The sequence below is a fragment of the Erigeron canadensis genome, chromosome 8 (genome assembly GCF_010389155.1).
Source record: "Erigeron canadensis isolate Cc75 chromosome 8, C_canadensis_v1, whole genome shotgun sequence".
Taxonomy (NCBI): domain Eukaryota; kingdom Viridiplantae; phylum Streptophyta; class Magnoliopsida; order Asterales; family Asteraceae; genus Erigeron; species Erigeron canadensis.
This window is the reverse complement of record NC_057768.1, coordinates 512425-527640: the sequence shown is the minus strand read 5'-3', so window position 1 is coordinate 527640 and position 15216 is coordinate 512425. Positions and strand designations below refer to the sequence as shown.

Here is a 15216-nt window from a genome sequence, read left to right as displayed (position 1 = left end):
CTTTATGCTAAATTCTCGAAATGTGAATTTTGGTTGGGGGAAGTGCAATTTCTCGGTCATGTTGTCAATCAAGATGGAATTAAAGTCGACCCGTCTAAAATAAGTGCCATCATGAGGTGGGATCCCCTAAGTCTCAGACGGAAATTCGTAGCTTTCTTGGGTTGGCGGGTTATTACCGTCGATTCATTCAAGATTTTTCTAAGTTGGCTTCACCTCTTACAAAATTGACTCGAAAGAACGAGAAGTTTGATTGGAAAAGTGAACAAGAAGGTGCATTCCAAACACTAAAGCAAAAGTTGAGTCAAGCACCTATTCTTACCTTGCCGGATGGAGTTGAAGATTTCTCGGTGTATTGTGATGCCTTGTTCAATGGCCTTGGGTGTGTCCTCATGCAGAAGGGCCGAGTTATCGCTTATGCATCAAGACAATTAAAAACCCATGAGAAGTCTTATCCCGTTCACGATTTAGAGCTTGCGGCGGTCGTTTTTGCATTGAAGATTTGGCGTCATTACTTGTATGGCGTTAAATTCTCCATTTAATCGGATCATAAAAGTCTTAAGTATTTCTTTGAACAACGTGATCTTAATAATCGTCAACGGAGGTGGTTAGACTTATTGAAGGATTACGATTGTGAAATTTTGTATCATCCCGGGAAGGCCAATGTGGTAGCCGACGCCTTGAGTAGAAAAAGTTCTCATTTTTCAATTCGTGTTTCACCTCTTTGGGTAATGATTACAAACGATTTCTTCGAACGAATAAAGGAAGCTCAAGAAGAAGCCTTGAAACGCGACCCCAAGCAAGAGAGAATTAAAGGGCAATTGCAACATCTCTCTAAAGACTCTCGTGGTCTCATGATTCGTTATGGGAGAATTTGGATTCCATTCTCATGCACGTTGAAGGAAATTCTTCTCAATGAAGCACATAAGTCCAAGTACTCTATCCACCCCGGCGCAACGAAAATGTATCAAGATTTAAAAGTCGATTATTGGTGGCCGGGCATGAAACGTGACATTGTCAAGTATGTGGAAAGGTGTTTGACTTGCTTACAAGTTAAGGCGGAGCATCAAAAGCCATATGGGAAGCTTCAACCACTTGATATACCACAATGGAAATGGGAGCATTTGACTATGGACTTCATTGCCAAGCTCCCCAAAACGCCCAAACATCACTTTGATTCCATTTGGGTGATTGTAGATCGATTAACGAAAAGGGCCTTGTTTTTGCCCATCCGTGAGGCATCATCTTCCGAAGTTCTAGCCGATATATATGTGAAAGAAGTTGTAGCTCGGCATGGCATCCCCGTCTCTATTGTTTCGGATAGGGATACTCGATTTACCTCCCATTTTTGGAGGAAGTTTCATGAAGATATGGGTACTAAGTTACATTTTAGTACCGCATATCATCCACAAATGGATGGTCAAAGCGAAAGAACTATCCAAACACTAGAAGATATGTTACGCACTTGCATTATTGATTTTGGAGGACCATGGGATGCATACTTACCTTTGGAGGAATTTTCGTACAATAATAGCTACCATTCTAGCATTAAGATGCCACCGTACGAAATGCTTTATGGTAGAAGATGTCGAACTCCCATTTTTTGGGGAGAAGTGGGTCAACGAGAATTAGGAGGAACCGATGTTGTTCTTGAGACTACACAAAAGATAGATGAGATTCATGAAAGGCTTAAAGCGGCTCAAGATAGACAAAAGTCATATGCCGATGTTAGAAGAAGACCCATTGAGTTTATGGTTGGTGATCGGGTTATGTTAAAGGTATCTCCATGGAAGGGTTTACTACGATTTCACAAACGTGGAAAGTTGAGTCCACGGTTCATAGGCCTATATCGGATTATCGCTTGTGTTGGCTAAATGGCATACCAATTGGGGTTGCCTGAAGAACTATCTCGTATTCATAACACTTTTCATGTATCTCAGCTCCGGAAATGTCTTGTTGATGATGCGACGTGTGTTCCTTTGCACGAAATCGAGCTAGACAAGAAGTTAACTTATGTCGAGGAACCGGTCGCCATAGTTGAAGAAGAGTTGAGAAGGATAAACAACAAGACGGTACGCACTTTCAAGGTACAATGGAAGCATCATAAGAACTCCGAGTATACATGGGAAACCGAGCATGACATGTTGGTGTACTATCCGTCTTTGCACATGGCATGGATCACGGGGACGTGATCGATTCTAAGTGGGGGAGATTTGTAACACTCCAATATTTTAAGGTAAATAAAAATTAACCCTTTTCGTAGTTTTGACACTAAATTAATTTCCTAGTATTTTGTTTTGAGTTAAGGGGTTAATTTAGTTGGAACCTTAATGGCTAGCGAGTATTTTACCCACAAAATATGTTATGGGACGTGGCTAGCAGAGAGAAAAGCCAGCCACCAAGTTTGATGACTCATGTTTTCCCACTAAACTTCCACTCATCCTTTTCACTATCTTCTTCCTCTAATTCCTTTCAAATCCATGTAATTGAAGCTTCAAAACTAAGAGTAAAGAATTGTAATCCTGAAGCAATAACAATAATCATCTCCAATTGAATTAGAAATTGAAGTTTGGAGCTTTCTTGGAGGTGGTGGTGGCCGAAATATTAAGGAAGAAAAAGGGGAAGAATTTCAATTTGAAAACCCTATTTCTTTGTCTCTCATTCTTGAGGTATTGATTTCATAACCCTAGTTTTATTTGTTATTGAAATTTAGGGTTCTTAACTTTAGAATTTGGGGGTTTTTGTTAATTGAGAATTTCAAGAAGAACCATAATATTTTGAATTGAGAATGTGTTAGTTTGATTTAAAGAGCTATTGATAATGGAAAATCCCCCATAATAAGAAATTCATAGTTGGTGGTGTTTGGCTAGAAATCATGAAATAAAGTTCTATCATGAAGATTTAGAGTTTGTTGGAAAAGTGTTTAGTAGCCAAACACCATAATCTTAGAGTTGTTGGATGCAATTAGATGTTTGAAAGTGGTTGAGTCATGGAACTCATAGATGATATGCGATTATTCTTGTATAGGTGTTGAAGAATAAATTGTTGAACTTGTAGCCTTATTGTGTCAAGTAGCCAAGTTTGAGGTGAGTGTATATGCATATAATCATGTTCTTGTTACTAGAGGTCATAGGTGGGTAAATTCCTATGACCTATTTGATAGTTGTTTGTTAGAACTAGTAGGTGGGTAAATTCCTACTAGTCAATTTGTTTGTAAGAGCTAGTAGGTGGGTAAATTCCTACTAGCCAAATTATCCATGGCCATGTTGAAAATGAATGTATGTTGTTTGAAATGTTTAAAAAGGCTAGCTTGCTAGGCTTATATGGTGCTTGATGCACAAAGTTGAAATGACATGATTATGATTATGTGTATGCATTCACTAAGCGTTGTTTATGTTTTAGTTGTTTAACTCTTTTATAGGAGTTGGTAGTAGCAAAGGTAAAGAAGCAATCGAGTGAAGTTAGAATTGGAAGCTCTTGCCATTTGGAAGGTTGGCTTTTTGGATATTTTGGGTAGATGATCCCTTTGGTACCCATTGGCTTATGATACATGTTATTTGGTCAAATTATTTTGGATGAACTTTTGAAAAGTTGTAGTTGCGTTAGAAACGTTAGTAATGGTAGAATTTGTAACTAACTTGACAATTACCCAAGTAGGGTTATTGACCCGCTTGTGGAATTTTGTAGTCATAAGTCTTGTAAAAAGGAATGATTTCATGTATGGGTGATTTATATGCTTTAAAGGTCATGTTTTGGTATTTGGAGATGTTGAAGTTGAAATGGTGTTTTGGTTTTAACAAAAAGAGTCAAGTGCAGGGAAAACCTGATTTTGTACAAAAGTCTGCTGCAGGTAGCTCCACTGCGCCGCAGTGGGAGCCTGTCTTAGCTCACTGCGCCGCAGTGGGCCTTTGCGTAATCGTTGCCGAGGAAAACCACTGCGCCGCAGTGGGTGTGTGGAGCCTCACTGCGCCGCAGTAAGCCTTCTTTCATTTTCTGCCGAAGTTTTCCACTGCGCCGCAGTGGAAGTGTTTTGCCTCACTGCGCCGCAGTGGGCATAAAAAAAAAAATTATACGATTTTGTTTAAAAAGGTTTGGGTTCTTACAGACGTCATGCACCAAGGACCATCTTTCCTTGGTGCCTATAAATATTGAACCATTACTTCAACCCAATCCAAGCCAATTTGATGAAAAACACACACACACACACACTCACATACTCATACACTTCATATACTTAGTAGCGTGGAAGCTGTATTAGCCTCCACACTAACTGGGAACCGCTAGCAAGTCCTCGATTAATCTTTCCATGTTCTAAATAAGATCAACCCCTGCGAAATTAAGTATAATAACTACTTATTATAGCCCGTGTAATTTTATGCTTAAACAGATATCTTTGGTGGCTAGAGTAAACGCTCGAAAACATCCACATAAATATCCCGATGTTGCGATAGGATAATGATCAATCCTCCTAAGTTATTAGCCTTCCTAATTAATAGGATTGTGACATGTGGAAAATCAGGGAGTGAGATTAAGAAAGAGAATTAGTGGATTACATGTGTTAACAAGTGGATATATTAGGAGGATTTTTAGGAGGATTGGTTAGGAGGATTTATCATTTTCCATATTGGGAAAAGTATCTAGACATGTTTGTAACTTGTGACCAGTTACTATTGTATGAAAGAAACTTTAGTCCGGTTCATTGTATGTAAATAACCTGTTAAAACTGAATGAATCGTGTAAACAATATGATGTGGAGGTCTCTCATTGGGCCATGTATCAGATGCCTGGTGGTGCCACATTGATTTCTTACACGATTCGTTCAGTTTTAGCAGGTTACTTACATACAATAAACCCGATTAAAGTTTCTTTCATACAATAGTAATTGGTCACAAGTTACATACACACCGATGTTTTTTCCTAATATATTCTATTATCATAACATACTCAAATATATAAGTAGACTCAGCTACTCATGATTCTAAAATTAAATTTGAAAATATACTCGTAAATATCTTTTTCATAGAAGCTAGTGAATACAACGTTATTGTTTAGAGAACCAACCTTGTTGTCACTATTGGGCCTTTTTCTTTTTATGAGGATATACATATGGCTACCAAAAAGCCATCACTCCCATCTTCAAACTCCCCACACTCACTCTCACTTCAATATCTTCTTCATTTTAGTTAAGATCTTTATTTCTTTCATTTATTATCTTCCAAATCTCCACCCTCAAAAATCTATATCTATACGTCCACCATAACCATGTCAATGACCACCTTACTATCATCATCATCATCATCCCCATTAACCCTCTCTCACAAGAAAACCCTTTACTCCACACCCTTCATTCCCATCATCAATCTCACCATCAAAACCCCACTGGTCAACCCTAGTCAACGCCGCCGTATCACCACCGCCAAATCCAACAACAACGACACCGCCGACGCCCCCGACAGATTAATCTCAGCTGTCTGTTACTTCTACCCATTCTTTGATGGCATCCAATACGGCAAATACGTCATAACCCAGTTCACATTCCTTCAAACTCTGATCCAGCCACTTGTACCCGCCATTAAAGTGTTCAAAAGCTTCCCATTTAATGGGTTTTTAGTATTCTTGACCCTTTATTTTGTTGTTGTTAGAAACAATAATTTTAGTAGGTATGTTCGGTTTAATACTATGCAAGCCATTGTGCTTGATGTTCTTTTGATATTTCCTGATTTAATTGAGAGGACTTTTAATCCTAAAGATGGTTTTGGGCTAGATGTTTTGATGAGTTTGGATAGTACTGTTTTCTTGTTTTTGTTGGTTAGTTTGATTTATGGTTCTTCTTCTTGTTTCTTGGGACAAGTTCCTAGATTGCCTATTGTTGCTGATGCTGCTGATAGACAAGTTATGTAACACCCCATGCATATTTTTCATTTAGAATATATACATTGTAATTGCTTTAACTTATTGTAATGAAAAGATTGTTAGTTGGCTAGTTGTTGATCTATTGGATTTATTTTTATTTTTTTTCGTGTTCATGGTTTGTTGGATATTTTGGGGCATTTTGGTCGCTTATCTATAAGAGCTTATCTTCAGGGAAAATTAAGCAGATAACTGTATTTGCTATTGTTTATTTGCTTTTAAAAAAGCAATAGTTGATAAGGAGTTAAATAAGCAAATCAAACACACACCCTATTTGTGTTGAGCTGAAATTCAAGCATGAGTTTTGAACCTGTGATGGGTTAACTTGACTTGAGGAGTGGAGGTTGTGAATGCGTTATGTATGCTTAAGTGGAGTACCATGCATTTAGTAGCATTGCGGTTAACTTTGTTGAGTTCACGATAGGATACACAGATGGTCATGAGTATAACGAGTCAAGCTATGGTTTAACTCGTGTTTCTTGAGATGTATGTTTGTTTTGATGTTGTTGGTCGATCTTGATATGAAGTTGTTTCTGTTAAATGTACTTTTGATAGTATTTTCAATCTCTTGATGGTTTTGACTTGAGCTTGTTTGATCAAGGGTTGTTTTGCTGAACATCTTTAACTTATGGGAGCTCTCAACTTGAGTTTGAATCTTCCTATACCCAATATCGAACAGGAATGTGCTTAGCGTAACTTAGCATTGTATACCTCTAGCTTGGACAACTTTCTTCCAGAGTAGCTTGGTCAAGTTTGTGTGCATATTTCAGGTTTGAGTTCCAATTGAAATTATATTGAATATAATGTTGAATGATAATTTGAGCTAGGTAGTAATGCATAGTTTCGATAGATATTTGAAGGCTTTTGAGCTTGAATTTACATGAAGAAAACTAGGCAAGTTATTCGGTAGATTCCAGGCTCTTTTGTATAATTTAACACTACTGAGCCTAGTTGGGCTTGGCTCGATTCATTTGGAACCCTGATATTAGTTTATCTGGGAGTTCAAGGTCTTCCTTAGACATGGTTTTACAATTTGTAATTAGAACTGGTCTGCTCAAAAGGTGTTATAATGGTGTTTAAATAAGTATTAGTGCCTCTCGTTAAGAATTTGAAAAGTACAAGAGTTATGAGAGAATTTGAATAGTACAAGAATTATGAGAGAATTTGATGATATTTGACCGCACGTTGCTTGGAAGGCCTCTGTAAAGAGTGAACTTTTTTACTTTCTTTTAGCTTCATTTCTTTCTTTAGATAGCAAGCAAAGTTAATACTCTTCCAGTTTTCTTTTAGGTGCATTTTGTCTCCTCACCTTCTATTCTTCAATAAACCTGATGTAAAAAGTGAATTTAGGTGACGAATTAGGTTCAGCATGACCATAAGTATGATCTGGCTGCTGTTAGACTGTCATCCGCCTTCAATATGACCAACAAATCATCATAGTGGCACAAACATAAATAATCTAACATATATGGCACCAAAATGCAAATTTGCTGCAGTATTCTTGGTTTTGATAAATGGTATCCAAAGACTTGATTTGTATCAATGTTCATATATTATGAATGTATAACTGGTAACTTTTACAGTTTGCCGCTTTATAAGGCCATCCGGTATGGAAGGTCGCCCAGAGGACAAACTTTGTCTGAGTGTGGTAGCCTCATCCTCCCTGGGAAAGCCACCCCACCCCAAGCTTGGCCCCTTTCCGTGAACATCTTTGGGTTTCCCTCTATTTGTTAACCGACCCATTTCTTAACCCTGCTCCATGCTTTTTATAAGTCTTTTAGTTTTTGGTCACACGAGTCGAGCGTGGGGTGGATTATATATAACCTTCAAATTATGTAATTTGAAAGAAAAAAAAAACTGTTATTTTTAAAGTTTTTATTAGAGAACTGGAAACTTTTTATTTAATCATTAAGTTAAAATGTTTAGCCCACTACTACAATTTTTTTTTCTCGTCCATGTTTAACATGAATCAGTTTTATAAAGTTGAGCTTTTATGGTTTGATTGTTAGTTTTTCCCCTTTGGTGTGGATTGTTGCAGGATACATCTACTTTGCCTTTGAGTCTGGTATAAGCTGTGTAATTACTTGAAGGGAAAATTGCAGCCTTTTTAAAGTACCATGTTTAGAGTGACAACCAAGAGGAGAATAAAATCAAATCAATATTGTTCCTTCAGATGAAGAAATCCAGTTTTATCTTGAATTAGACACCACTTTTTAGTCTTTGATGCTTCTATGGAGTTTTTCACATGATTTTTGTTTGCTCAACTAGTTTATATGTAAATAGAAAACATCTAACTTGTCGATTCAACAAAAGCTTGTAGATTTGAACCTGAAACAGTTCAAACAAATGTATCAAGCTCATGGTAACCGTCTAATTTTTTCGTACAACAACATACTCAATCCCGTCAGATATGTCATGTGAACCATAATTCTATTCTATTTATTCTTCTCTTTATTTAAAGGAATAAGGTAAAAACTTAAAGCCGAGAAAACCTCATTATGTGTCCTACGATTGATATCAGGGTCAGGTTGCACCCGATTATGGTGTAACAAGTGTACTCGTGGACCTCCGGGCTTAGTTAAGAGTGTATATTGTAAAGAGCAATGCTAGAGACATAAATTAATTATAAACAAACTTTTACAAACTCATGTCTAACCAATCAAATTAAGGGAGTGAATGGAGAGAGAAAATAACTTAACATATAATTGATCCACTTAATTTCCCAAATCATTTTATAAACATTTGTTTGTATCTAGTTTGTATACATAGCATTTCTCTATTAAACTAGCAATGATGATGAATAATTGATAGTAAGGGCAATTTGGGAGAGTTGTTTTAGATAATAAAAATCTGGGCTAGCAACAAACAATATAAATGTTATCAAAATTACATAGACGTGCCTAAGTGATCCATTTTTGGCAAGTGATTTGTTTTGTTTTTTACTTCATTTAAGAAATCATGTAATTGAAATTAGTGGGCACTTTTTGAAGGCATTATTGTGTTCTGATTCTGATTATTTAAAGATTAAGACGTGTTAATCAATTTTCCATGAGGGAGCTAGTGGTTAATTTGATAACAAGAAGTGGTTGATTTCTTCTGTCATTTTTCCTTCAAAATTCAATAATTTAATGAATTAGATATACGTCAGATGCCGCAATTATCGTCGGCTATTTATTTATTTACAATTTTACACCCCAACTAATTTCTATATTTTTATGAATATATGCCCCGTATAGAACTGCCAAAGATATATTTGTATCCACTTGACGTTGCTATAGCTTCCTAATGATTAAGTTGGACCAAATTTAATTAACAAATGAAACATAAATTAATTTTGTTAAATCAATTAAACTTATATACTACAAACTTTTACAAAATCAATACAAAACAACAAACCAAACATAACAACTAAAATAAGCTTAATCTCTTTTCCATATATACATATATATATATATACTAGCATGGTACCCGCGCAAATGCGGCGGCGGTGGTCACAATGCGATGGTGACGGGCGGTGGTGGAGACGGACAGTGGTGACGACGAGTAATGTGGGCTATTGTGTAAATCTAAATAATATAAGTGTTAGTATAGTTATTTTAAAGGTTGAAGGACTAATGGTGTTTTTGTTTCATTTAGAGTGGGGTTGTATCGTATTTATGAGGTATTGTTTTAATGGAGGGCAATTCTGACATATTCCCTCCTGTAACTTTCAACAGGGGGTCTATTCTTTTTAATAAGGAGTATAGATATATGATAAATATCTAGAGAGAAGGTTCTTAAGAATAGAAGGGGTGAAGTTCCGGTTTTTATTTTTTTAGCTTGTTTTTTTGTTTTTGGTTTTGTTTTTTTTCATTTTTTCACTTTTTTCATTTTTTAACTCAATCCATAAAAAAATTTAATTTTTTAAATAAAAAAAAGAATTTATAACCCGAGCTAGTGAGTTATATATGTAAGAGTACAGTACGGGCTTCGCCCTTAAGGATATTAATAAGGGGTAGCTGGTGGGAGTGATAGGTCATAGATGGTGATAGGTCATTGGGGGTGATCGGTGATAGAGTGATCTATCTAACGGGCTTCGCCCTTAGCCATCATGGTTCCGTCATAGACTGAGAGGTTTCGCATATAGCTTACGGGCTACGCCCTTTGAAAAAATAAATCTTTTTTAAAATTTTTATATGAAATTAGTTAATTAAAGAGAGAATGAAAAAAGTAAAAAAAAAATATATAAAAAAATTCAAAAAAACAAGCTAAAAAAAATTAAAAACGAATCTTCTCTCTTTTCTCTCCTTAAGGTACCTTCTCATTTAATCTCTCTCTCTCTCTCTCTCTATATATATATATATATATATAGGGTAGAGATCCAGAGAGAAGGTTCTTAAAGAGAGAAGGGAGAGAAAGTCCGTTTTTTTTTAGCTTGTTTTTTTAATATTTTTTTATTTTTTCACTTTTTTCGTTCTTTTTTTAATTAACTCAATCCATATTTAGAAAAAAAAATAACTTCTAACCCGAGTTAGTGAGTTATACATGCAAGGGTACAGTACGAGCTTCGCCCTTAAGGATATTAATAAAGGGTAGCTGGTGGGAGTGATAGGTCATTGAGGGTGATAGGTCATAGGGGGTGATCGGTGATAGGGTGATCTACCTTACGGGCTTCGCCCTTAGCTATCATGGCTCCGCCATAGTCTGAGAGGCTTCACCTACAGCTTACGGGCTACGCCCTTTGAAAAAAAATGTTTTTAAAATTTTTATATGAAATTGGTTAATTAAAGAGAGAATGAAAAAAGTGAAAAACGGAAAAAAAGTTCAATAAAACAAGCTAAAAAAATAAAAAGTAAACCTTCTCTTCCTTCTCTCCTTAAGGTACCTTATTTGATCTCATCCTATATATATATATATGGGTTAGCTGTGAATAACCTTTAATTTGTTAGGAAAACTATTAGAACATAGTTTGACTTATTTTATCAGAGGATTTTTCAATTTTATGTTTATTTTAAGATGACAAATTAGTTGTTAACGATCAAGTGTTTACAATGATATTTAAACGGTCAATATGCAAATACACCGTTTCAAATCCTTTTCATCAAGAGACAAACACATGGCCACATATGTCGACCATTTCTTCTATATATGCAAGGCAATTCATAAGAATAGTAGTGACTTCAAGAACTGCTATATATAAAAAGCATCATTTTTTGAGTTCCCTCCCATGTCGTCATGAACAAACGGTGCTCATATGCATTTCCTATTATTATGTTTTCATGTATACGTCACATATTTTAAAGTCAAATTAACCATGATTTTCATAAAAATAATCGTTAGAATGCATGTGACAATAAACTTAAGTTTTGTATGTATGAAATGTTAGTAATAATTTTTGAAAGTATATATATCATGACTTATTTTTAAGTTTCATCATAACACGTCACTGTTGCTCTTTCAAATATTCACTTAGTTTTTCTATTTAAAATCTTCTGTCAAATAAAGTATGATTATACTTCTATAATTTTGTAACTATATATTTTTGTCTGTATAGCACTTTTTTTTTAAAATTGAATTTAATGTAGAATAATGAACCTTGATCTTATATTAGGCCTGTTATGCTAATATGTGGACGACGTACGTATAAAATACAAACTTTGATATAATAGATATAATTTAACTTGATTCCATAATAATTAATAGTTGAAAAATACGTAGTTAGCTAGTTTCAATATCAGTAATACCAGTACTTTTTTTAGTCTTATAACTTCTTTAATACTCAATAGTATTTAAAAATACACTAATGTATATTGCGGAAGATTGCTGGTAGTCTGGTACGTATATAAAAAGTTAAAAAACTTGTATTGGCAGGATTCTATTTGCTGATATGTCGGTGGAAGCATCTGGTTCAAACGTATTACTTCGTTTACCTACGTGGACACATATCATTGGATGCATAGCTGTCTTTCCCCATTTCTATATTATCCCCATCTCTTCTTTAGAAACTGCAAAAACAACCCTCACTACCCAAATCACACTTTTACTTTAGAAAGATACTAGTCATTTATCACTATGATTTAGTGGGTCAACATGTAGAAGAGCAGTTATGTGATATGTCTCCAACCAACTACTCGTAATAAACTAACTACCAAAAATCCTGAAATCAAAACAATGCACAATCACTTAATTGATATAACATCAAGATTAACTCAGGGTCTATTATCAATCATTTTAGCAAAACAATAATAAAAAATGAAAAAATACTTTATCAAATCATGAACACAACAAACTTCTTAAATTGTAATATTGGTAAAGTTAGAATGATGTGTAAAACATAATTTAAAATAAATTCATCTTTTCAAGCCTTTAAAGAAAAGAAACACAAAAAATAAATCATTGATAAATACGAAAATGTGACTGTAAATGTCTGAATATCTACCTTAAACTATTTTTGGTTTTTGTATGTAGACGAATAATTTTATCCTAACCCTCAAGTACGAGTAATCTAATACTTTATTTTTCTGTTACTTTTATATATACACGAACAAATCCATAAATTTTTTATCAATGTAGCTAATATTAATCTTTAGAGTATATTTCAAGCAATGAAGCTTTTAAAATTGCCAAAATCTTTAAAAGACAGTTTAAAATTATCGAAAGTTTAGTATAAATGTGCAGCGATACAAAGTTAGTATTTGAAAATATTGTGCAAAGACCTTATCCAATTCTAGCTATGTCACTGCATGCGAGTTATTCCTTTCAACATACGTTCTTAAACTAGCTAGTTATCTCTGTTTCATGTGCTCTACTAAATGGCCATTTCTAGACAAACAAAAATCCCAAAGAATGGTTTTGAAAAACAATTAACATATCGCGCTACTTTTGAATACCTTGAAATTGTTAGAGGGGTAGAAAATAAACTTAAACTATTCTGAATAAATAAAACGGTTAAAGGAAGACCGTTGATGACCAGAAAGGCAGAAACAGCTAGAGCCCCCACAGTGGCTGTTTAGTAATTAACACAAATTTTAAACCTCTTTTAAGTTAACAAATCTACATATCTTCAAGATTTCCATCCCCTGTATTTCCTTATTCACACTCTCACTCTCCCCAACACACACTTTCTCTCTTCGAAAAGTCAGTTACAATGCAGCTCCGTACAACGGCGGCGCTCACGGCGGTGTTAATTTCAGTACTAGCATTCTTACTCCCCGGAGCTACTGTCTCTGGCCACAATATCACCGCTATGCTCGCCAAGTTCCCGGAGTTTTCAACCTTTAACCATTACCTCACCATCACACACCTAGCCGATGAAATTAACAACCGTCAAACCATCACCGTGTGCGCCGTAAACAACGCCGGAATGTCAGATCTGTTAAGCAAACACTTGTCTGTTTACGCTATGAAAAATGTGTTGTCACTTCATGTTTTGCTTGACTATTTTGGTGCAAAAAAGCTTCATCAAATCACAAATGGCACCGCCTTGGCCGCTACTATGTTTCAAGCCACCGGCACCGCCTCTGGCTCTTCTGGTTTCGTTAACATTACAGATCTGAAAGGCGGCAAGGTTGGATTTGGTAGCGAAGATTCCGGCCGAACCGATGCTACATTCGTTAAATCCTTACAGGTAATTATTTCAAAGTTGCAATATTATATATGGTTTGATTTATAATTGTGATTTTGAAATAACTATAGGAGGTACCATACAACATATCGGTGATTCAAATCAGTAGCATGTTGCCTTCCGCAGAGGCGGAAGCACCAACTCCAGAGCCTGCGGCGGTAAACATCACTGCTCTGATGTCGGCACATGGATGTATGAATTTTGCTGAGGCTTTAGAGGCTTCGGATGCTATCAAGACTTATGAAGATAATATAGATGGCGGTTTAACGGTTTTTTGCCCTTTAGATGATGCATTTAAAGGGTTTATGCCTAAATTTAAGAATTTAAGTGTCGGCGGCAAGCAGTCTTTGCTAGAGTATCATGGAGTGCCCATTTATCAATCAATGTCTATGTTGAAATCCAGCAATGGGTTGATGAATACTTTAGCAACTGATGGAGCTGACAAGTATGATTTTACAGTACAAAATGATGGTGAACAAGTAACAATTAAAACAAAACTTGTTACTGCTAAAATTGTAGGTACATTGATTGATCAACAACCTTTAGTTATTTTTACAATTGATAAGGTGTTGATGCCTAAAGAGCTTTTTAAAGGAGCGCTTTCTCCGGCGCCAGCACCGGCGCCGGAGGCTGATGCTCCAGCTGATTCACCAAAACCGTCTAAGAAAAAGAAGCCAAAGACTCCGGTGGATTCACCGTCTGATTCCCCGGCAGATGCTCCTAGCGATTCAGCTGATCAGGAGGCGGCAGATAGTAACAGTGCTATGGAAATCAAGGGTTTGAGACTTACTAATGTTGTTGTGGCGTTGAGTTTTTGGTTTGTTTCTTCTTTAGTCATGTAATTGTTTTTTGGTTTTGATTAGTCAAATAATTTGGTCTAGAAAGTTATCATTTCTACTTGAAGAGGTTATATTTGCATTTCATTATGATTACATAATGAAATTTGAATATGAATTTGAATTTCAGGGTGCAAATAGTATTTTTCATAAATTATTTGTAATCAATGTTTGTGTTAACTGTTAAGTTAAACATGAGGTTTGTTGTATTGAGTGGTGTTTGACGATTTTCTATTTAATTTGTATACGAATACAAGATAGCAATTGAAATTTGTGCATTTGTTATACCTTTGATCTTTGGATTTAGCTTTAGATTCTGATAATGTTTATTAAATTGCTTTCACTAGAAAGAAACTTTTAAATTAGTTGAGATTAAAAGGCCAAAATCATCATTAATCCATCAAGCAATATTATAAGATAGTTGGAGACTTCACCACTCACTTTTCATTCATTAAACGTGTTAGGTAAATTCCATCATTATTATCTACAATGTATTTCAAAATTTAAAGTTTTAGAGTACGAGTGATAGAGAGCAACTTTGTTGGGATTTCTAATTTCTTTTCTCGATTGCTGTTGTATAATAGCCGAGAAATGGTTATGACATTCACATTTACCTTATAATAGCTGTTGTTCAATATATGTCATTTAAAAAAAAAAATGAACAACCTATTTCATAGATAAGGAATCAATCGATGTAAATGTATATGTAGAATCAATCAATCTTCTTCAAGCACAACTTGTTTTTCTTTCTTAATTCAGATACACTAGAAAAATGCCTTCGCAATGTGGTGTTGTGATGGTAGCAGATAGTGGTGACAGCGACAACGGTGGATGACAACGGCTAATGTAGTTATAATTGATATAAAAAAG

At 35.3% G+C, this 15216-nt stretch overlaps 2 protein-coding genes across 2 annotated transcripts; both read left to right on the top strand.

The window, feature by feature from the left end:
* Positions 1 to 5116: 5116 nt before the first annotated feature.
* Positions 5117 to 5980, top strand: LOC122578853 (protein TIC 20-v, chloroplastic). Its single transcript, XM_043750901.1, has one exon. The coding sequence runs from the start codon at positions 5260 to 5262 to the stop codon at positions 5896 to 5898; it is 639 nt and encodes a 212-aa protein (XP_043606836.1). The 5' UTR covers positions 5117 to 5259; the 3' UTR covers positions 5899 to 5980.
* A 6974-nt stretch (positions 5981 to 12954) lies between these two features.
* On the top strand, positions 12955 to 14555 carry LOC122611123 (fasciclin-like arabinogalactan protein 1). Its single transcript, XM_043784092.1, has 2 exons — positions 12955 to 13513; positions 13582 to 14555. Exons 1-2 carry the CDS (start codon positions 13034 to 13036, stop codon positions 14350 to 14352), a joined length of 1251 nt encoding a protein of 416 aa, XP_043640027.1. The 5' UTR covers positions 12955 to 13033; the 3' UTR covers positions 14353 to 14555.
* The last annotated feature ends 661 nt before the right edge of the window (positions 14556 to 15216 follow it).

Bases quoted from the DNA above. Each gene is read 5' to 3' on its own strand.
- LOC122611123 (XM_043784092.1), top strand. From the start codon at position 13,034: ATGCAGCTCCGTACAACGGCGGCGCTCACGGCGGTGTTAATTTCAGTA. The intron at 13,514-13,581 runs GTAATTATTTCA...AAATAACTATAG, and splicing joins CATTCGTTAAATCCTTACAG to GAGGTACCATACAACATATC.
- LOC122578853 (XM_043750901.1), top strand. From the start codon at position 5,260: ATGTCAATGACCACCTTACTATCATCATCATCATCATCCCCATTAACC.